This window comes from Otolemur garnettii, unplaced genomic scaffold (genome assembly GCF_000181295.1).
Source record: "Otolemur garnettii isolate 467f Iridium unplaced genomic scaffold, OtoGar3 scaffold00194, whole genome shotgun sequence".
Classification (NCBI taxonomy): Eukaryota; Metazoa; Chordata; class Mammalia; order Primates; family Galagidae; genus Otolemur; species Otolemur garnettii.
Window position 1 is genome coordinate 1,964,726 of NW_003852589.1, and position 22,926 is coordinate 1,987,651.

At 45.5% G+C, this 22,926-nt stretch overlaps 1 protein-coding gene across 1 annotated transcript in view; it reads left to right on the forward strand.

The window, feature by feature from the left end:
• KLF13 (Kruppel like factor 13) overlaps window positions 1–1,979 on the forward strand; it is a 48,081-nt gene extending 46,102 nt beyond the window's left edge. Inside the window, 1 exon segment of the mRNA XM_023507620.1 lies at window positions 1,554–1,979. Within this exon segment, the coding sequence (XP_023363388.1) occupies window positions 1,554–1,846 (293 nt within the window). The 3' untranslated portion in view covers window positions 1,847–1,979.
• The last annotated feature ends 20,947 nt before the right edge of the window (window positions 1,980–22,926 follow it).

A 22,926-nucleotide genomic window follows, 5' to 3' on the forward strand; every position in this document is an offset into this window, starting at 1 on the left:
CTCCTTTCTACTGTGATCTAGCATTGCTGAAATTCTCACCGCAGGGGTCTTTACTAAACACTTACCTTGCTCTCTTCTGGGCCAGCCTTTCCCAGGTTAGTCTCTTGCCTTTTTTACTCTGACAGATACTGTTTTTATTATTTCCTTTGTAATTTCTTGTTTTGTTTTGTTTTGTTTTGTTCTCACTCAGCTCCTCTTGTTTGTTAAATGTTGAACTCCCTGGGTTGATTTCTCTGTGGCTCTCAACTTTTCACTTCTACTGTCTTGTCAAATAGCTTTGAGAAATGATGGTGGCAACTCGATTTTGAATCTTCCCCCAACACCCTTTTCTCTAAAACGTAAGATCAGTAAGGGGAACAAATAGGAATATGCTTGGCCCTCAGCTTCAGCAGTATTAGAAGACGTAACACTGTAATTTTTGCGTATTTTCTAGAACTCTTTTTTTGTTCTTTTTCGTAGGATATTTGCTTGAGTACATGCCCAGCTTTTCTATGAAATTTTTGGACAATGATATTTTCAGTTTCTAAATGCTATTTTTTGTTCCTTGAACTTCCTTTTTATGGTATCCTATTCGGTCTGTGTATCAAATGTCGTGTCAGATTCCTTTGAAAATCGTAATTACAAGTTTTAGGTTTAACAACATCCTCTTCTGTTCAGGGTCTTCACTCTTTTCCTCTGGAGTTAGTGGTTTTGCCACACTTGGCCTTTCTCCTTCCATGTCACTGATTTTCCTTGGCTGGCTGGCCATCCTTGAGTGTCTGTCTGTGTTCACAGTGGGTGGGTGTCCTCTGCTGGGCACAGGTGGGCCAGCTTCAAGGACAGGCAGTCTAATTTAGGGATTATAGGGGGGAGAGAGGAAGGAGGAGAGACAGGGAAGGAAGGGTGGCTGTGTGGCCACCCTTGTTGCCAGGAGGGTATTCTCCTCCCCTCATTCTCCCTGACGTGTCCCAATGTCATTTTCATGGTTCGGTTTGCCAGGGTAAATGCAGCCCCCTGACCAGGTGTTCCGGTTCTGCCCTTTTGGTTGCTGCCCTTGTCTTTTCCTGGGCCAGGGTCTGCAGGGTGCTGTTGGAGTCTCCTGCTCCCTTGGTGGACACAGGCAGGTCAGTTGGTAGTGGAGTCTTAGACCCTGAAAATTGCCCAGTCTGGACACTGCCCACCCCACCCCATATTATAGAGGTGACTGAGGAGGGCTGGAATGGAATCAGGACACTGAGGTTTGGGAACTATCTCCCTGCCCTGCAGGGTACAGGGATCCAGAGTATAGCTACAGTGGGACCAATGTGTGGGGAGCTGGACTCTGCTGGGCATGGGGAGCCTGAGCAGGGGCCTGTACCCCCTGCAGGCAGGGGACAGTGTCCCCCCATAGGTGCCATGTTATCCCAGTTGTGGGCAGGAGGGCCTTGGCCTGCCTTCATCTTCATGGGGCTGGGCTTGTTACAGGCTGGTGGAGAACAGGCACTGAGGCGGGATTACTGAGAGCCTGGGTGGCTGAGGGAAAGCAGGATGAGGGGTCAAGGCCAAGACTGACCCTCCGCCCCTGTCTCCCCCAGGTGAGAGGCCCTTCGCCTGCAGCTGGCAGGACTGCAACAAGAAGTTCGCACGCTCGGACGAGCTGGCGCGGCACTACCGCACACACACGGGCGAGAAGAAGTTCAGCTGCCCCATCTGCGAGAAGCGCTTCATGCGCAGCGACCACCTGACGAAGCACGCGCGCCGCCACGCCAACTTCCACCCGGGCATGCTGCAGCGGCGCGGCGGCGGCTCGCGCACCGGCGGCTCGCTCAGCGACTACAGCCGCTCGGACGCCAGCAGCCCCACCATCAGCCCCGCCAGCTCCCCATGAGCCGGCTTGCCCCCAGCCGTGGCGGCCACTCCGGCCCGCCCTGCCCTTTTGTAATAGAGAAGAGAGAACTTTACAAGAAGTCCATGAAAAAACACTTTCTTCACCTCAGGTGTCAAAGTACATTTGTAAAAAACAGAAACAAACACACAGTGAATTTCAAAAAACCCCGGCACCATCCACAAATTGCACAACAGACATGCCCACGAGTGGAGATTCAGCGGTGTTGAACCCTCCTTTCTCAGGGATGGACACGGTCCACGAGGTCAGTGAGGACACCCTTCCTGCCGCCTTACTCTGTACATACATTTGCACTCTGGAGTTTTCTATTGGGGTGGGAAATGTGCTGCGGACGGAGCAGGCCACCAGCCCAGGTGGAGTTCAGCTCGGCAGGCAGGTGGGAGCAGACTGGTCACTCACGCTTGTGCCCCACAGGCCACACACAGCTGTTTCTGAGAAACAGGCCCCCTCAGAGGGATGCCTTAGGCTGTGCTTAGTGGAGGAGCACCCCACCTCTCCCACCCTGCCTTGTTCCGGCCTGATCTCTGGGGGCAGAGACACAAGCCCTAGGTGGGCACACCACTGTACGGTCACCCCATCAGGCAGGGGCTTGGGCCATGCCTGCCCCGGCCTCACTGCTCTGTGTCCCCACCAAAGGCACTCGGAGCCTTTCACGATTACATGCCATGTTCTCCGACTGAGACTGAGATCCTGGCCTTCCGAAAAGATGGCAGCAGGTCTTGGTGGCACACCCAGTTCTGGAGCTCTCCCGCACCGGCACTGCCTCCCAGGCACCTGTGTTTGCAACCAAGGGTGAGACTGCGGGGCCGCCTCGTTGGAGGGCCTCTGTGAGGGCCGAGCTTGTGACAGCATGCTCGGTACTTACGAGACCCTTCTGTAGCAAGAGACCGGAACATTGTGACTTGGAACTTTGAAGGAGTGTCTCAGCAGATATTATGGGAAATGCCGTTGGGAATGTGCGTTGTTTCCTACCCAGGGAACACCAGATGGAAAGTTGTGGGAAACACTTTTCTCAGACCCGCCGATATCCCCAGCACAGACTTAGCAAACTTCCAGCCTTCCCGCATCCCCTGGTTTCCTCCTCCCTATCCTTCCTGCATCTCCCCGCCCTGCTTGGGAGACCCCAGGCCACAACCAGCCTGTGGCACAGTAGGATTGCTGAGGGTTTCCATGGCCAGCCTTTTCCTGGTAGGAGAGGAGAGGAGAAGCAGAGAGCTGGGCTGGGGTTCAAGCCTTGGGCCCAGTCAGTTAAGCCATGGTCTAGCAAGCTCCTGTGCAGACAGCAGGGGTGTCCACCCCAGCCTACAGCCCAGGCAGCATCCTCCCTTCTCTTAGCTGGGGCCTTTACATACAAGGTCCCAGGCAGAGTATGTGTGTGTATATATGTGTATGTGTGTGTGCGCGCGTGTGTGTGTGTATGTTGGTGGGGGGGGAGGGTGGGTTCGGGGCAGACTCGGGGTAACTTGCAGAGATACCTATTTTGATGGGTACTCCTTTTGATGAGAAATGGCCCTTGGGACCTCAAAGGGCCATAGATGGGCTTCCTGGGCCCAGAGTGCCTTGGTTGTGGCCATCCTGCTTCCACCGGCCCTGCCACGGCATGTGTGCAGAGAAACTCCAGAGACCTGGGTCCAGCTGGTACCCACAGCCTCTGACCACTATTTCTGGCTGACTCCAGAGTTGATAGGTGCCCTCTGTCCACAGCAGCTACACAGGTGGCAGTGTGCCATCTGAGTCTCTCCAGGTGCCCATTTCTAACTGCCATGTGTCAGCTAGGATCACAGTGGGCACTAGTTGAGAGGAGCGCTATTTGTGCTGAGGGTACATGGTGGTGGCCAGGGGCAGCCCCTGCCCTGGTCAGGTATAGACTGGCCACCCAGGGTGCTGTGCTGCCGTACTGGGTGGGGCTCTAGGACACCTTGCTTGCATTTGGTCTGGGAGAGAGTGGATATGCAGAAGGGACCTTGGCAGTAGAGAGCCCTGGGTGCTTGGGGTACAGAGATCATCGTGCCTGGTTCCAAAGTGAGGTCCCTCCCAAAGTTGTTTCTGTGTGAGGCAGAGAAAGCCACACTCTGAATACATTTCATGTCTCAGGAATTCACATTCCAGGTTCAGGAATTTTATTCCAAAGTCCTTTGGTGCACTCACCATCCAGGTTTCCCAAAGGCAGGGAGAAGGAGTGGCATGTCCCCCAGAGGCCAGTGAAGCACTCTCAGAGGGAGAAGCCAGTGCCCTTGGGATCTGGATCTGCCCTCGGTGTCTCTGAAGGAGGTCTCCTAACTCCACATTGCACATAGGAAGGGAAAGAAAGGACTCCAAACCTAGTCATCTTGGAATAAAAAAAAAAAAGAGCTGGTTTGTTTTAGAGCGGGGTGGGGGTGGGGGAGGGATGTGGGTGTTGGCTGTTTCCAAAGAGAGCACTTAATTTAATTTTTTCCTCTAAATGACCCAGGGCTGTTCCATCTGATAGATGGAAGGGTAACATTGCCTTAAAACAGAAATATGCAGGAGTTGGCTATTTTTGGCAAATGAGTGTGTCTTCATTCCCAAAGTGGTTCTTGAGTAATGTCAGGGTGTGGTCCTTAGGCCGAGCCTGGCCTGGGAAGTGGGGATGGGGCACCAGGAGGAACTTCCCGTCGGGCACTCCTGGCCAGACCCTCCTGAATCATCTGGGGCTTAAATTCATCTCACTTGAAGGGCGGGTGGGGGGAAAAGTCCATGAATCTCAGGCTCTATTCAAATGGTTTCTCACTAGCAGGTTTCCATCTCATCATAAAACGGGTGCTTGCGTAAGAGGGTGGGGCCTCAGAACGCCACACCCACTTGAGCAGCACACAGGGAGAGCCCTCCTGAAGCGGCCTGCGGGCCTGCGTGTCCTGTGAGGGGGATGTCTTCCCAGCCCGGGTCTGCTTCAGGGCTTTTTGTTTTTGTGGTTTATGGCCATGCTTGCCAGTGTCGGTGGGTTTGAGGAACCCACAGGGCTCGTAGAAATAATAGTGAAAACTCAAGTCTTTATTTTGGAGCAAACTTCTGCTCTAGCAGGCCACAGGGTGGCCTGAAAGGAGAGTTCCCTACATACAAAAAGGCCTGGGCTCAGTCATCAGGGGGCTGGAGTTCAGCTCATGTCCCAAATAAGAACGCCCCTCTTTGCGTCAGCCATACCAGGGGAACAGTTGTTAGCTCCCCAAATGCCTACTGAATCCTACAGCCATACAGAAAAACACAGATGGACACAGCCCCTCCCACAAGGAGCCCGGAGGTCTCTCCTGCTGGGTGCTGCATAGGAGCAGGCAGAGATGCCCTTGACAGGAACATGGTCCTGGAGGTGCCTACCTGTGTCCCGCTGCACTCATAGCACTTGAGGTGCAAAATCCCCTTCCCCTCACTTTTTTCCAAGTCCATTTATCCAGGTAGGTATAGGATCCGCCATGGTGCCACCTCCAGGTAGAACCACCTGTGACTGCGGGCCTCACTACACCCTGGGCCACCGCTCAGCCCCGTGAGGAGAGATGGAGATGAGGTGGGCAGCGAGGGCCAGCCCCTGCTAAGTGCTCCCAGGGAACCTGGTTCAGGACCCCAGCTGTGCCATCCAACAAGAAGGTGCAGTCTGAACTCCTGGCTGTGGCTGTGTTCACAAGGCTACCTGGTTATTTTGACTTCTGACAGGTCACTTTTTTTTTTTCAACACCATTTAAAGGTCATGTAATCAAAGACACAGTGCTAGAAAGCTTAAAGGGTATGATGTGTTGGTCACATCATAACCGGTAAGAAATGCTTTGTACATTAGCCACAGCTTTCGCTGCCCAAAGTTTCCATAGGCGATTCTGGTAACCATATTTTCCAAACTAAAATGGAGATGTAGCTGATGGTTTTTGAGATCAGGATCACCCAGGAAGAACCTGGTCCTATGACTATCTTTCCTGATTCTGAGGCTTTGCAGGTTTGTCCTAGACACATTCCAGAGAATTTTGTCCCAGAATTTGGGTGTACAATCCAGCTTACTACTGATAAATGCCTGCACATCCTTTAGGGCAAGCCCTTTCCTCCTGCCTGCTGTCTCATCCTCACTAGTCAGAGGAGTTGACTGGCAGGAGGCTAGAGCCCCTGTCCACTGGGGAAGAGGGGCCACTCTTGGTTTCTACTGACCCCTTATCAAGATGACATGCAGTGTGGCCACCTGGCCCTGCCCAACCTCTCCCTTTCTCATACAGCTTTAAAACTTTACTACTTTTATTTAAAAATAAACAGGATGGGAGAGAAATAGTGTCCCCTGCCCTGCAAGTCACACATTCCTGGGGCAGAGGAGGGTGGAGGCAGGAAGTCCTGGGGGTGAGGCGAAGGAACAGCTTTCAGGCCCTGTGCTGTTGACAGGCCATTTGGAAGCTGTGTGAACTGAATGCCTGCAAAGATATCCATGCATCACAGGAGCCATAGCGGGCAAAGCCCCAGAGTCTATTCGGGCTCAGGGTGCCTGACTCTGAGGGTGTGAATGAAGACTTTGCTCCCTGGCCTCAGCCTAGAGAGGCCCCCCATGCTCAGTTGTGGGGAACTCAGGACTCGTCAGCCTCCACACTAGAGGGTGGGCTCTGCTGAGAACCTGTGTCACAGTGTCCAGCCAGGCTTTCTGTGGCTTCTTTGGTGGCTGGAATTGCTTGTGCATATGTGTTGGGGGCATGCAGCAAGGGTCTCAGCCACCCCAGGTTGCACAGAGGACCCCTTTCCATCCAAAGCCATTGGTGGAGCTTCTCTGGAATCATTTGCCCAAGGCAGAATCTAAGGGTCCGAGACCATTTCCGTGGAGCTCATGTTTTCCTTTCCATAGGAACTTTTTTTTTTTTTTTAAACCAGCACCCAACCATGCTTCCGAAGGCCACGTTTCATCTTCCCTGCCTGGATCACTACAGTGACGTATTACAGTTGTACAGTTTGCAGTCTGGCCTTGGCTTGCTTGGATAAAACTTTGTATGTATTTTGTATGGCATAGATTCTATATTGTAATGACGTCCTATGCAAAAAGAAAAAATTAACGAAATTGTAAATTTTATTGTTTTAACGTGTATGCATGTTTAGTGACGTTTACATTTTGAAATAAAATTTATGATTCATTATTATACTTGCTGGAACTGGTTCCTTTGTAGGGTGTGATCTGCAGAGGCTGTGGGAAGTGAGGGGAGTGGAAATGGACAAACCTGAGCAGCCAGACCTGGATGAGCGGCAGAAACTCAGCTGGAAGTTTGCAGGCCAGTGTGGAAGAACTGCAGAGAGGGAGTGTTCTGGCTCCCACACCTGCCTGTGGGGCTGCTTCAGCCCATCCCATTGCCACCCCTCCATCCATCCCAGAGAACACAGAAAAAGAGATAGCAGTGGCAATGTCCCCCAAAGGGCACAGCACCTATCCCTAAAACACTCCCATAACCATGTATCTCAACCTCAGATGCTTCCCACCTCACGTCTCTGCCCGGGATCTAGCAAACACCCCATTTCTAGCTACTGAATTTCCAGCAGCTGACCATGGGCACTAACCTCAAGGTGCGCTGGTACCTGTGTGGGTACCAGAGCCCGGTTAGGTCCTCGATCATAGTGCCCCCATGGCAGGCGATGTCCACCATAGAGGCAATGGGAAATCCAAAGCTAGCTAGGCGAGGAAGGGGGAGGTTGTCTGGGAGGAGGGTACAGGCGTGGTCTGTGTTCTCAGCCCCACCCACAGAGAGACCCAGGGCTGCATCTGGACTGTCGACTGTTCCTACCTGTTCACCTGTTGTTCATAGGATAAATAAAAACCACCGAGACACATAAAATGTATTACTGACAAGTACAGGCAATGCAGCTGATCCATGCTGGGTTTCCCTGAAGCCACATGCACACTGGCTGGCATTCCCAGATAAATGCTTATTTTCCGTATCATGGATTAGGAGGAGGAAATGAATGTACCCACATATGCACTGAACAGTCATAAAAACAAGCACATATTCTCAAACAAAGGTCTTTTTGGTGCTGTTTGGAGCCCATTCTTGGTCGGAGTATTTTCCCAGGGCAGCCTCCATTCCACCTTCAGAAATGTTTCCTTGTTACTCAGAACTTCCCAGATGGACTGACCGCAGCACAGCTCTGCTTCCATAAATAGCTGTGTGTTGAGACAATCTCAGATGCTTAAAAGATATTGACAGGACAAAAAAGCAGCCCGTCAGTTACTATATCACTGCTGAGCAACCGAAGGGCCACACTAGTTTCCAAGGGGCCCTACTGAGACATGATCACCAAGTTCCTCCGAAACATTCTCCTTCTAGCCTATCAGTCAGGGTTTGGTGTAGACGGGGCTTCGGTGGGTAGGGTGGACTGCAGAGGGCCTTGAATAACAGGTTAGGCAGTGTGTAATTTATTCTGGGGACATGGGTAGCTCGTTTCCCCCAGTCAAACCCCATCTGTGCCCTGATAAAATTTCTGCATTGGCACCACCCCCACAGTCTTCTGAGTTAAAGCAGTTTAATGAGGAAAATGCGTCCAGCTGCTCCTGGCTGGGGATCTATCTCTGTACCAACTGTCCCCACAGTCTGGGATCAGAGCCCAGGTGGTGGTCCATAGGACAGGCAGGTGTGGATAGTAGATGACATTGGAAGCACAGGACCTGCTAATTTCCTGTTGCTGCTGTAACACACTACTACCAACAGTGGCTTAAAGCAACACAAATTTAGGGCAGTGCTTGTGGCTCAAAAGGAGTGGGGTGCTGGCCGCATATGCCACAGGAGGCAGGTTCAAACCCGGCCAAAAATTGCAAAAAAAAAAAAAAAAAAGCAACACAGGTTTGTTGTCTTAACACCCTGGAGGTCAGAAGTGCAAAATGAGTCTCACAGGGTTAAAGTCAAGATATGTCTGCAGGGCCGGTTCCCTCTGGAGTCTTTTCCTTTCTGGCCTATAGAGGACATCTGCTTTCCTAGGCTTGTGGCTCCTTCCTCCATCATCGTCAAAGCCTCCAGGGTAGCATCTTTTCTGCTCTTCCTAACCTCACTCTAGGAAGGACCCTTTTGAGTGTGTCAGGCCCACCCAAGTAGTTCAGAATAAGCTTGCCACCTGACCCAGCCATCATGTCCTTGCAGCATCCCTGAGCCAGGCTGCAGCTAGAGAAATGCAGGGCTTGAGGAACTTCTGCATGTGCAGGAGTCTCCACCACACCCCCTACAAGGGCAGCAAAATGTGGTCCAATTAAACTGGACTGAGCATTCCTTCCACCTGTGTTTTGTCAGCCCTCATAGTATTTCCCTTCAACCATTTAACTTTATGAAGTAGAAATAACAATGAAGCAATCATCACTTCATCACAGTCTTTAAAAACAGTCCTCAAAGATCTGCAGCCCAGTTGACCCGTCACTGCCCACACAGCTGTCAACCAAGTGCTGGGGAAAGCACTGTGACACTCAGCCTGCCAGGGCCTGACCTCCAGCCCCATATGCTCCTAGGAAAGGAGTCTCCAAGCAGTCAACTCTGCTGGGCTATCACTATGTGGATAGGCCTGGGACAGACCTGGGACACAGGGACAGGCTAATGGACACTGTAGCTCTCTGCCTCTAGGGGTCTGCAGGTCAGCCACAGGTTTGCCAGATTCTGAGCTAGAAACTCACTTGTTGAGCTGTGCCCTGAGGGCACTCTCAAAGGAAGATATGACTAGTCTTAATTTAGGGGCACAGAGGATATGAGGCTTAGAGAGGTAAAGTTCCTTCCTAAAATCACACAGCTAACAAGTCAGGGAGGGACCCTGGTCTGACTGGCCCACTGACCACAGCTGCCATAAGCTCTGGGTTAAAGGCTTATTCTAACCTGTCTGGGGTACTTTTGTCTATTCTCTGGCATCATCATGGGGCTAGGCCGGAAGGCTGGCAGGTCACATGGCATAGGGCTGGCTGCTACATTATGGGGCCAGATCACTAGCCACTCTGTGAGCCTGTACCTGGAAGCCTAACATGTCCTCCAGGACAGAACCAGCTGCCTGCAGGGGGACCCAGTCAGAGGCGCTGTGAAGCTCAGGCCTCCTGTTAGGACCCTCTAAGCCACCAACCCTTTCCCCCCACATAGCCAATACTCCCTATGCCTAGAGTGAAAATAAAATCTTTTGATAACAAATGCTTAAGTTTGTTCTGTCTCTGAAACCCACCCTTTTTCGATGCATATAAATATGTAAACATAACATAGCTATAGAGAAAAATGTTTTTGTAAAATGTGATTGTATCTTTACAGGAAGGGAATCTAAAATATAGAGATAAAGACAATAAAAGGAATGGATGAGAAAATGGAAAGACAAAACCAAAAGTCAGACGAGAGATATGTCGAATATAGAAAGGATATGGCAGACCTTAAGGAAATGAAGGAGACCATCAGGGACTGTGGAGATGCAGTGGAAAGCATCAAAAATAGGTTAGACCATGGAGAAGAAAGAACCTCAGAGGTGCAGGATAAAGTTTTCGAGTTAACTCAGGTAGTCAAAGAGGCAGAAAAGAAGAGAGAGAAAGCAGAACAAGCACTTAGAGAACTATGAGATTCCATGAAGTGTTAAACATACAAATAATAGGGATCCCTGAGCAGTGGTTCTCAACCTTCCTAATGCTGCGACCCTTTAATACAATTTCTCATGTTGTGGTGACCTCCAACCATAAAATTATTTTCATTGCTACTTCATAACTATAATTTTGCTACTGTTATGAATCATAATGTAAATATCTGATATACAGGATGTGTTTTCATTGTTACAAAGGGGTCACGACCCACAGGTTGAGAACCTCTGCCAGAAGGGGAAGAAGATTGTCCCAAAGGTATGGACACCCTACTGCAGACTATCATAAATGAAAATTTCCCAAGTTTTACTAAAGATCTTGACACACTCCTTTCAGATGGATATTGAAATGCAGGTCATCTCAACTCAAACAGAGCTGCTCCAAGACATTGTAATGAAGCTGTCCGAAGTCAAGATGAAAGAAAAATTCTGCAAGCATCCAGGAGTAAGTGCCTACGGAGGAAGAGCCATTAGGATAACAGCAAACTTTTCAACTGAAACTTTCCAAGCCAGATGAGAATGGTCATCTACCTTCAACATTCTTTTTTTTTGAGACAGAGCCTCAAGCTGTCCCCCTGGGTAGAGTGCTGTGGCATCACAGCTCACAGTAACCTCCAACTCTTGGGCTCAAGCGAGTCTTCTGCCCCCACCTCCCAAGTAGCTGGGACCACAGGCACCCGCCACACACCTGGCTATTTTTTGGTTGCAGCCATCATTGTTGTTTGGCAGGCCCAGGCTGGATTCGAACCCACCACCTTAGGTGTATGTGGCTGGCACCTTAGCTGCTTGAGCCACAGGCGCCAAGCCTACCATCAACATTCTTAAACAAAATAATTCTCAGCCTGGAATTCTGTATCCTGCTAAATTGAGCTTCAAAACTGATGGAGAAATAAAATCTTTTGTGGATGCACAAACACTCAGGAAATTTGTCACAACAAGGCCAACTCTACAATAAATAATTAGACCTATTCTTAACACTATCACAATGCACCACCAGCAAAGTAAAGGTCAGAGAGTAAAGGTCAAAACTCAGTTTCCATGATGGTGCAAAAAATAAAACTACACAATGGACTTTCACAAAATAAGATGAATAGAACTTTGCTACACTTATCAATTTTATCAATAAATGTCAATGGATTGAATTCACCACTGATGAGGTACAGGCTGGCTGATTGGATAAAAAAAAGCACAAGCCATCCATATGCTGTCTCCAGGAGACACACCTAACATTGAAGGACAAACCAAGACTCAGGGTTAAGGGATGGAAAACATTATTTCAAGCAAATGAAAATCAGAAGAAAGGAGAAGTTGTAATCTTACTTTCAGATACAAGCAGATTTAAAGCAACTAAAGTTAAGAAAGATAAAGATTAAGATGGAGATGAGTTCCACTTAATACTCATCAAAGGAATAATACAACAAAAAGACATTTCAATTTTCAATATCTATGCACCCAACTTAAATGCTCCCAGATTTATGAAATAGACCTTGATGGGTCTGAGCAATATAATATCCCATAACACCATAATTCAGGGGATTTTAACACCCCTCTGACAGAACTGTACAGATCCTCTAAACAGAAGCTAACTAAATATTCAAAGGACTTAAATGTGACCCTAGAACTAATGGAATTAATAGACATACATAGAACACACTCTCCCAAAGCTAAGGAATGTACATTTTTCACATCAGCCCATGATACATACTCCAAAATAGACCACATCCTAGGATATAAATCAAACCTCAGCAAAATTAAAAGAATAGAAATTATACCTTGTATCTCCTCAGACCACAAGGCAATAAAAGTGGAACACAACTCCAACAAAAACATTCATCCCTACACAAAGACATGGAAATTAAACAACCTATGCTGAATGATAGTTGGGTTCAGGAAGAGATAAAAGAGGAAATTCTTAAATTCCTTTAACATAACAATAATGAAGACACAAGTTACTAAAACCTGTGGAATACAGCAAAAGTAGCTTTAAGAGGGAGATTTATTGCCATATTCAAAAAACAGGAATACGACAAACATCAACAAACTCATGTACATCTTATGTACTTGGAAAAGGAAGAACATTCTAATCCCAAACCCAGCAAAAGAAAAGAAATAACTGAAATTAAATCAGATATTAATGAAATTAAAAACAAAAGAATCATTCAGAAAATTAATGAAACAAAATGTTGTTTTTTGGAAAAAATAAAATCAATAAACCTTTGTCCAGATTAACTAGAAACAGAAATATAAAATCTCTAATAACCTCAATCAGAAATGACAAAGGAGAAATAACAACAGAAGCCACAGAGACAAAAGAGATCATCTCTGAGTACTACAAGAAACTCTATGCCCAGAAATTTGACAATGTGGAGGAAATAGATCAATACCTGGAATCACACCCTATCCTTAGACTTAACTAAGAAGAAATAGATCTCTTGAATAGACCAATATAAAAAACTGAGATGGAAGAAACAATAACAAAATCTTCCAACAAAAAAAAAGCCCTCGGCCAGATGGCTTCACACCAGAATTATATCAAACTGTCAAAGAACTTCTATCCATACTGCAGAAATTATTCCAAAAAATTGAGAAGGAAGGTGTCTTCCCCAACACATTCTATGAAGCAAACATCACCCTGATACCAAAAACCAGGAAAAGAGACAACTGTAAAGGAGAACTTCAGATCAATTTCACCAATGAATATAGATGCAGAAATTCTCCATAAAATTCTAGGCAATAGACTACAGCTATACATTTAAAAAATCATTTCACAATCAAGTAGGTTTCATCCCTGGGGAAAACACTTGAAGATAATGGTATGGGGAAAGATTTTATGAAGAAGACTTCTGTGACAATTGGAACAACAGCAAAAATTAACAAATGGGACTTAATTAAACTGAAAAGCTTCTGTCCTGCTAAGGAAACAACAACCAAAGCAAATAGACAACCTTCAGAATGGGAAAATATATTTGCATATTATGAATTGGACAAAAGCTTGATAACTAGGATCTACAGACAACTCAAATTAATCAACAAAAAAAAGAGCCAACAATCCCTTATATCACTGGGCAAGAGACATGAATAGAACCTTCTCTAAAGAAGACAGATGAATGGCTAATAAACATATGAAAAAAATGCCCATCTTCCCTAATCATCAGAGAAATGCAAATCAGAACCACCTGAGACATCCCGTGACCCCCGTGAGAATGGCCCACATCACAAAGTCTCAAAGCTATAGATGTGGAGAGAAGGGAACAATGCTGGTGGGACTGCAAACTAATGCAACCTTTTTTGGAAGGAAGTATGGAGAATCCTCAAAGAACTCAAATTAGACCTTCTCCTTGACCCTGCAATCTCATTACTAGGTATCTACCCAAGAGAAAAAAAAAATCGTTTTATCATAAGAACATTTGCACTAGACTATTTATCACAGCTTAGTTTACAATCACCAAAATGTAGAAACAGCCTAACTGCACACCAACTCAGGAATGGATTTTTGACAAGCTGTGTATTGTACCATGGAATACTATTCAGCTATTAAAAAGATGGAGATTTTACTTCTTTTGTATTAACCTGGGTAGAGGTGGAACACATTCTTCTTAGTAAAGAATCACAAGAATGGAGAAGCAAGAATCCAATGTACTCAATTCTAATATGAAGGCAGCTAATACAAGGGGGAGGTAGGGGAATGAGCAAGTGGGGAGAGGGGAGAAGAAAGGGGGATGGGAGGTCACAGTGTATGGCACACCTCTTGGGGGTGGGACACAATTGCAAGAGGAACTTTATGTAACAAATGCAATCAATGTAGCCTAATTCTTTATACCCTCAATGAATCCCAAACAATTAATTAAAAAAGCATCTTCTGCATCAGGCCAATATAAATGTAAATAGTCCACGAGTGTCAGTTCTCTTGCCTTTCTTTTTCCTACTTCCTATGATTCCAACAGAGCCAGTTGCCAACTTGCTCCCCATTTTTTCTAAACAAATGATTGTTAGTATGAGCATGATTATTTTTTAGAGCTTTATAGATAGGCCATATCCCCCAGTATGTACTAAATGCCTATATTTTATAAAAACAGCTCACCATTTCTTTCTAATACTTTTTGGCCAGGGAAAAATGCATACCTTATACCCTTGGCTTTGAACTTGAGCAGAACCAGATAAACAAAGAGGTTTGGTTGCAGCAGGAGACTGGGTGTTTATGGCTTTCTTTTTTGTTTTTTAGCCAAACTACCCATCATCAAGGGAGCTGATTTTTGATGAGCTGATTTAAAGCCAAGGTTGAGGAAGCTAGACTGAAAGTCAGATGAAGCAAAAACAAGTAAACTTGTTAATGATCTGCATGTATGGGGTTCTATAGCTTCCAACACGTATCTAATGGCTCTAGGTTTTGCGAGACATAGTCTAAAGGATGATGGCAGAACCAACTTGGATGGCAAGAAATAAAGACTATTAAACCAAGTAGGTTTGGAAGTGTCTGAAAATGCAACTCGGTGCTGCATATGTTAATATTTAGGTTGCTATTTTTCAAGGCACTCTGATGAGGCCAATAGCTCATAGCTCAGAGTAACTTACTTGGTATTGCTCTTTCTCTTCTCTTTTTTTTTCCTTTTTATCACTTTCTTCCACTTATACATTTTTTACCTTTTTCTCTTCTTCTTCTTCTTTTTTTTTTTTCTGGTAGGCTCCACTCAGATACTGTAATTGGGCCAGAAGGGCAGATTAGGAAATGCACATGGTTACACTAAGCTGATTATTTATAAAGAGGCATCAGGGGTCTCCCAACTGGGTTCCCAGAGGTGAGTGTTGTCATGCTTGGAAAGGCTTGGATAAATGCTATGACAATCATAGCACCAAAGATCATTGGTTACAGATTATCCTAGAAGATGTAATAATAATAAAAACTTCAAAATATTGTGAGAATTACCAAAATGTGACACAAAACCACAAAGTGAGCATGTGCCATTGGAAATGTGCTGCCAATAGATGCACTGGACTCAGGGTTGCCACAAACCTTCAATTTATAAAAAATACATCTGTAAAGCTCAATAAAGTGAAGCACAAGAAAATGAAGTATACTTGTACATAAAAAAAGATATTCATTGCTACATTGTTCATATCATTAAGAGATTGGAAGTAGAACAATAGGGGATTGGTTAAATAGATTTTGGTATATCTACAAGTATCTATTTTGGTATATTTACAAGTATCTATTTTGGTATATCTACGAGTATCATACAGATGTAGGAAAGAAAGAGGAAGCTCTCCAATACTGACATAAAAGATGTCCACAGTTAAATGACAAAATGAAGGTTCAAGACGAGGTGTAATGTGCAATCCTGTTTAAAAGACAGACCCCAAAAGGAACAATATATTTTTGTGCTTGTTCTTACTAACGCACAGCAAAACTCTGGAAGGAAGGAGATACAAAGCTAATTGAGAACCAAAGTCATCTACCCCTATTCTCAGCCTGACACTAACAACAGAAACCACACCTCCTGTCTACACAACTGCTCTTCTACCGTCACCGTTATCATGTCTTTACTCTTCTGCAACTGTCCTGTCCAAGTAAGTGGTCTGATTGTTCATTATAAGAACCTCTACCTGCTCCTTCCCTGGACAGGATCAAGAGTTTGTCCTCTTAGATTCTTGGAATCCTTTGCTCTCAAAAGCTCCACCTGGATTTCACCAGTCCTGGACTATTGTATTGTGATTCTTATTTGGTCCTCGTCAAGTCCTTATTTTGAAAGACCCACCTTAAATCACCCTTGCAATTTTCAATAAATTTCTACTTTATGCCATCTGAGACACTATTAAGCTGATGTGACATTTTAAGCTTGTCTTACCCACAAGCGGTGTTGCTGATAATTTGGGTGATCAGCTTTTGATATAATGAGAAGTGGGTACCCATTTGGTGGGTATATGTGTGTAAGGGAGCTAGACAGATAATGGTAGAAAGGTGGAGAAAAGGTATAGTTTGTTTTGCCATTAGTATTTTTCTTCACTGAAAATTTTTTATACTGCTGAATCATGTGAATTCATTATCTATTAAAAATGAAATAAAAAGCAAATATTTTGCATGAAAAAAATTAAAGACCTGAGACAGATCATCACTCTCCCAGCCATGTGTGGATACGAGGAGAAGGCAGCCCTCTGCAAACCAGGAGGAGAGCCCACCCCAGACACAGGATCTGCTGGCTCCTTGATGTTGGACTCCCCTGCCTCCAGAGCTGTGAGAAGTGAATGTTGTTTGAGCTGCCCAGCCCGTGCTGTTTGGTTTTAGTAGCCTGAGCTGACTAATACCTATAGACCAAAGTATGAAACCTCATGGTGAAGGTTAACCCCAATGTCAGCACAAGATGACTCAGAAGGGCCCAAGGGAGTTTCGACCATGCCTGCAATGTGAGTTTAACTTGGGATTTACAGGCTCACTTGGGTTCACTTCCAGGCTCTTAACGGTACTTGGCAGATACTGTATTTTTTATAGACTGAAGCTTTAGGCAACCTTGCATTGAGCAAGTAATTTTTCCAACAACATGTACTCATTTTGCGTAACATTTAGGTAATTCTTACAATATTTCAAACTTTTTCTTTTTCTTTTTTTTTTAGACAGAGTCTCACTCTGTCACCCTAGGTAGAGTACCATGGCATCATAGCTCACAGCAACCTCAAACTCCTGGGCTCACATGATCTGGGTCTCAGCCTTAGCCTCCCAAGTAGCTGGAACTACAGGTGCCCAACACAATACCCAGTTAGTTTTTTAGTGGAGACAGTGTCTCACTCTTGCTCAGGTGGGTCTTGACCTCCTGAGCTCGAGGGATCCATCTACCTCAGCCTCCCAGAGTGCTAGGATTATAGGCCTGAGCCACAACACCCAGCCCTTTTCATTATTATTATACATGTTTTGATGATCTCTGCTCAGTGGTCTTTGATGTTATTGTTGTGATTGTTTTGGGGCACCATGAACCTTGCCCACAGAGGGAGAAGGATTAGGCGCAGGGAGAAAAAAGGAAAAGTAGGCCATCATTTTCAGATAATAATAATAAAGGTTATAATGATTATTATGAAATTGAAATTATTTGGCTGGAGCAATAGAAGAATAAGCATCTTGGTCACAATTTAAATTCATTTTGAAAGTAAGTTTATATACCCAATTTAAATTCTAACCAACAAACGTGTATATTGCTCTACTGACTGGCCATTCCCCCATCTTTTTCCATCTCTCTTCCTCTCCTTGGGTCTCCCTAGTCCATGAGACACAACAGCATTGAAACTGGGCCAGTTAATAACTCCACAGTGGGCTCTAAGTGTTCAAGTGAGATTCTTTGAAGAGGTGGACATCTCTCACTTTAAATCAACTGCTAGAAATGATCAAGCTTAGTGGGGAGGACTGTCAAAAGCTGAGACAGGCTGAGGGCTAGGCTCCTGGCACCAAACAGTTAGCCAAGTTGTGACTGCCAAGGAAAAGTTCTTGAGAGAAATTAGAAGCATAGAGCTCTGGTGAACACACAGGGGATGAGAAAGAAAAACGGCTTTAGTCAGCAATACATCCAGCTGATGGGGGGAAAGCCTCAGTGGCCTGGATAGAGGATACCAGCCACAATGTTTCCTTAAACCAAAGCTTAATCCAGATAAAGGCCCTGACTCTCCTCAATTCTGTGAAGGCTGAGAGAGGTAAGGAAGCTGCATAAGAAAAGTTTGAAGCTAGCAGAGGTTGCTCATGAGGTTTAGGTAGGAAGCCATCTCCTAACATAAAAGTGCAAGGTGGGGCCACAAGTGCTGATGCAGAAGCTGCAACAAGTTATCCAGATCTAGCTGAGATCACTGATGAAGGTCCCCACACCAAACAATGCATTTCCAACATAGATAAAATAGCCTGAGGCCTGGCGTGGTGGCTCATGGCTATAACCTTAGCACTCTGGGAGGATCCCTTCAGTTCAGGAGTTCAAGACCAGGTTGAGTAAGTGTGAGACCCCATCTGTACTAAAAATAGAAAAACTAGACTGACACTGTGGCAGGTGCCTGCAGTCCCAGCCACTCGGGATACTTGGGAAGCTTAAGGCAGGAGGATCGCTGGAGCTCAGGAATTTGAGGTTGCTGTGACCTGACCTAGACTGACACCATGGCACTTTAGCCTGGGCAATAGAATGAGACTCTGTCTCAAAAACAAACAAAAAACCCGAATAACAACAACCCCCCTCCCCCCCCTAAAAAGCCCATCCTAATATTGGGAGAAAAATGCCACCAAAGACCTTCACAGCTGGAGAGGAAATGTCAATGCCTGGCTTCAAGGGCAGGCCAATTAGGGGCTAATGCAACTGATACTTTTTAAGTTGAGACTAATTTACCATTCCAAAACTCCTGGGCCCTTAAGAGTATGCTGTCTACTCTGCCTGTGCTCTATAAACAGAGTAAGAAAGCCTGATGACAACATGCCTGCTCAGAGCATGATTTATTTTAAGGCCATTTTGAAATCCAGGTGTTGTGGTGGGTGCCTGTAGTCCCAAGTACTTGGAAGGATGAGGCAAGAGGATCACTTGAGCCCCAAAGCTCAACGCTGTGTGAACTACAATGACGTCACAGCACTTTACCCAGGGTGAGACAGTGAGACTCTGTCTTTAAAAACAAAACAAACAAACAACAGCAACAACAAAAAAAAACAGAAACAAAGTCTTCTGGGCTCGGCGCCCATAGCATAGTGGTTACAGCAGCAGCCACATACACCAAGGATGTGGGTCGTACACAGGGGTCGAACCTAGCCCAGGCTAGGTAAACAACAATGACAACTGCAACAACAACAACAACAAAAACATAGCTGGGCATTGTGGCAAGCGTCTGTAGACCCCACTACTTGGGCGGCTGAGGCAAGAGAATCACTTAAGCCCAAGAGTTGGAGGTTGCTGTGAGCAGTGATACCACAGCACTCTACCGAGGGTGACAAAGGGAGACTCTGTCTCAGGGAAAAAAAAAATCTTCTGGGAAGGATTCACCATTCTAGATGCCTTTAAGAACGTTTGTGATTCATGGGAGGAAGTCAGAATATCATCAATAAGTGTTTAAAAGAAATTGATTTCAACTTCTTCTAAAGGGGAAGAGGCTCGAGACTTCAGTGGAGGAAGTCACTGCAGATGTTATAGAAATGCAGGAGAACTAGACTTGGAGCCTGAAGGTGCGGCTGAGTCACTGCAACTTCACAGTAAAACCTGAATAGATGAGGAGTTGCTTCTTACAGATGAGAAAAGAATGTCGTTTCCTAGATGGAATCTACTCCTGGTGAATGCGCTATGAACATTGCTGGAATGACAACAAAAGAGTTAGAATATTATGTAAACTAAGTTGGGACTAGGTACAGCAGCGGCAGGGATTGAGAGGACGGCTCCAGTTTTGAAAGAAGTTCCTCTGGGTCAAATGCTATCAAACAGCACCATGTGCCACAGAGGATGTAACAGAAAGAAGCGTCAGTGTATGTGGCACACTTCACTGCTGCCTTACTTTGAGAAGTGGCCACAACCACCCCAACCTTCTGCAGCCATCACTCTGATCAGTCAGCCGCCATCAACATGAAGCAAAAACCCTGCACAGCAAAAAGTTTCCAACATGCACAGATAATCAGTAGCAATTCTTAGCACAAAAGTATTTTTCAATTCAAGCATGTACATTGGGGCCAAGGGCAGTGGCTCACCCCGTAATCCTAGTACTCTGGGGAGGCCCAGGCACATGGATCACCTGAGCTCAGGAGTTGGAGACCAGAGTGAGCAAGAGCAAGGCCCCACCTCTACTAAAAATAGAAAAACTAGTCAGGTGTTGTGGCAAGTGCTCCCAGTCCCAGCTACTCTGGAGGCTGAGGCAAGAGGATCCCTTGAGTGTAAGAGTTTGAGGTTCTTGTGAGCTATGACATCATGGCATTTTACCCAGGGTGACATAATGAGATGCTGTCTCAAAATAAAAAAAACATGTATATTTATTTAGACATAATGCTATTGTACGCTAAATAGTGTACCACATAGTATAAACATAACTTTTATAAGCACTGGAGACCCAAAGACTAGTGCACCTCACGTCACTGTCGTATTTGTTTCCTTGGGGCAGTCTGGAGGCAAACCTGTCACATCTCTGAGGTGTGCGGGTGTCACAGTGGGTGATGGCAGCAATAGCATTTGTTTTTCCTTTCTCTGTGTTTGCTCTAGGTGTGAAATGTTTGACAGTTTGACAGTTTGTGACATGGCCCACAGATGTCGCTCCTGTGTGTCATCTAGGTTCATCCAGCAGGTCTGACTTCGCAAAGTACAGACTTAAGTGTATGCATTTCTATGACCTGGCGGTGACCAGGCCGTGACCAGGTGCTGCTGCCTGTACTGAACAGAGCTTTGCCCCAAAGCAGGGGAACTGCCAGGATGTCTGGCACTGAAGCACAGCCACTGGCTTGGACACAGCCAGACAGCAACAGGAGTAAAAATAGAACTGCCAGAGAGAAGAGGGAGACAAGCTCCTCACTAGGAAGCCTCTAAAACAAGAGGGTTTCACTGATCTGAGACTATGGCTGCCCTGAGTGCCGGCAGGAGTCCCTACCCTGGTACCCGGAGGCATCTGAAGTTGTACTCTTAGGGTGGCACTGGAAATTTTTTCTTCATGTACACAATAAAGCAGTGTTTTCCAACCTTTTTAAATCTCACGGCACACTTGAACCTATAGTTAAACTTCCATGGCACATTTAAATTATGTGGACCAAAAAAAAAAAAAAAAAGAGAGAGAAAAAAAGGAATATATTTGTTGTACTTTGAACTTTTTCAAAAATAATTTAATGAATAATCTTTAAAATTTTTTCGCAGCATACCTAAGATCCTCTCACTGCACAACAGCGTGTGAAAATCACTGCAATATTCGGGTAGGTTTGGTGGCTCATGCCTATAACTTTAGCAGTCTGGGAGGCCAAGGCAGGTGAATTTCTTGAGCTCAGAAAGGAATAGCCTGTCTTGAGCAGGTGAATTTCTTGAGCTCAGAAAGGAATATCCTGTCTCTAAAAGGAATAGCCGGGCATTGTGGCAGGCCCCTGTAGGACCAGCTACGTGGAGAATGAGGCAAGAGGATTGCTTAAGCCAACAGATTAAGGTTGCTGTGAGCTATGATGCCACCACACTCTACCAATGGCAACATATTAAGACTGTTTCAAGAAAGAAAAAAAAGAGAAAATCACATCAATAAAGAATGCACGCTCTAAATATAGATGGTTATAAAACTAACTGAGAGTGTACCAGTGAAAATGATTTTAAAAATCAAACAGGGTACACCATAAGAGCATTTGGCACATCGCCTGGGTTCAGGACACAACTACAACAGGGACCTTACCTAACAAATGCAAACATTGTAACCTAATCATTTGTAACCTTGTATTAATCTGAAATTTAAAAAAAAGAAACAGCAAAATATGTTTATTTTATGGAATGTTGAATCATGGTGTTCAAGGACTTTGAAAGTAATTTGATTATTGGTTTTATTTTTAAAATTTAGGAATTCTGTTCAAAGTAATACATATGAACAAGGTTTCAAAACCTAAATAATAATAATAATACTAAAACCCTAACATTAGAATGTTTCTCCTTCACCCCGGTCCACTCCTGACTTCCTCCAACCAGTTCTGGCACCCAAGGTTAAATTTTTTAAAAAATCATTTCTGTTTTTAAAATTTCATTGGTTATTCCTTTAAGCCTTAATGAAATGCTTGTCTTTTGCTTTGTGATTTATGAGTGTTTGACAAAATATGCTGGTTTCTTAATATGAAAGATGAATATAGTTGGCCCTTGGCCAGCACAGGTTTGAGCTGTGTGAGTTGACTTACTTGTGACTTTTCTGCTGCCTGCACCACCCGGAGACAGCAAGCCCAAGACAAAGATGAAGGGCTTTATGGTGATCCACTTCCCCTTAATGACTAGTAAATAAATGTTCTCTTCCTTATGATTTTCCTCCTAACATTTTCTTTCCTCTGCCTTCCTCAATTGTAGGAGAACAGTGTATAATACATCTAACAAACAAAATACGTGTTAATTGACTATGTTATTGGTCAGGCGTCCAGTCAACAGTGGGCTAAGTAGTTAAGTTTAGGGAGAGTCAGAAGTTATACACAAATTTTTTACTTCTGTGGGAGTGTTGGCATCCCTACCCCACAATGGTTGTTCAAGGTCAACTGTAATTACCTCCATCTCCCTTCCCTACTTCCTTCTATGCCTTGCTCCTCCATTTGGGGGGAGTGTTCTAAGGCTCCTGCAGGGGCGCTCTGCAACTTCCCATCACGCTCCTCCTGCCTAGTGTCTGCTACTATACTTTTGTCCTGTGTCTTGACTCCCTTTCACAGGACAGTAAGGGACTCAGGGTAGGGCACCCCCTGCCTCCACTCTTCCTATCCCCCCTCTACCTGCCCCAGGCCTCCTCAGCCTTTACTTTTGCAATTTTGTCTTTGTCTGTTGCAAAAAGGGTGTCCCAAAGGTGAGAGCCTCTCTACCCCCAAGGCTGAGCATGTCACTATTACG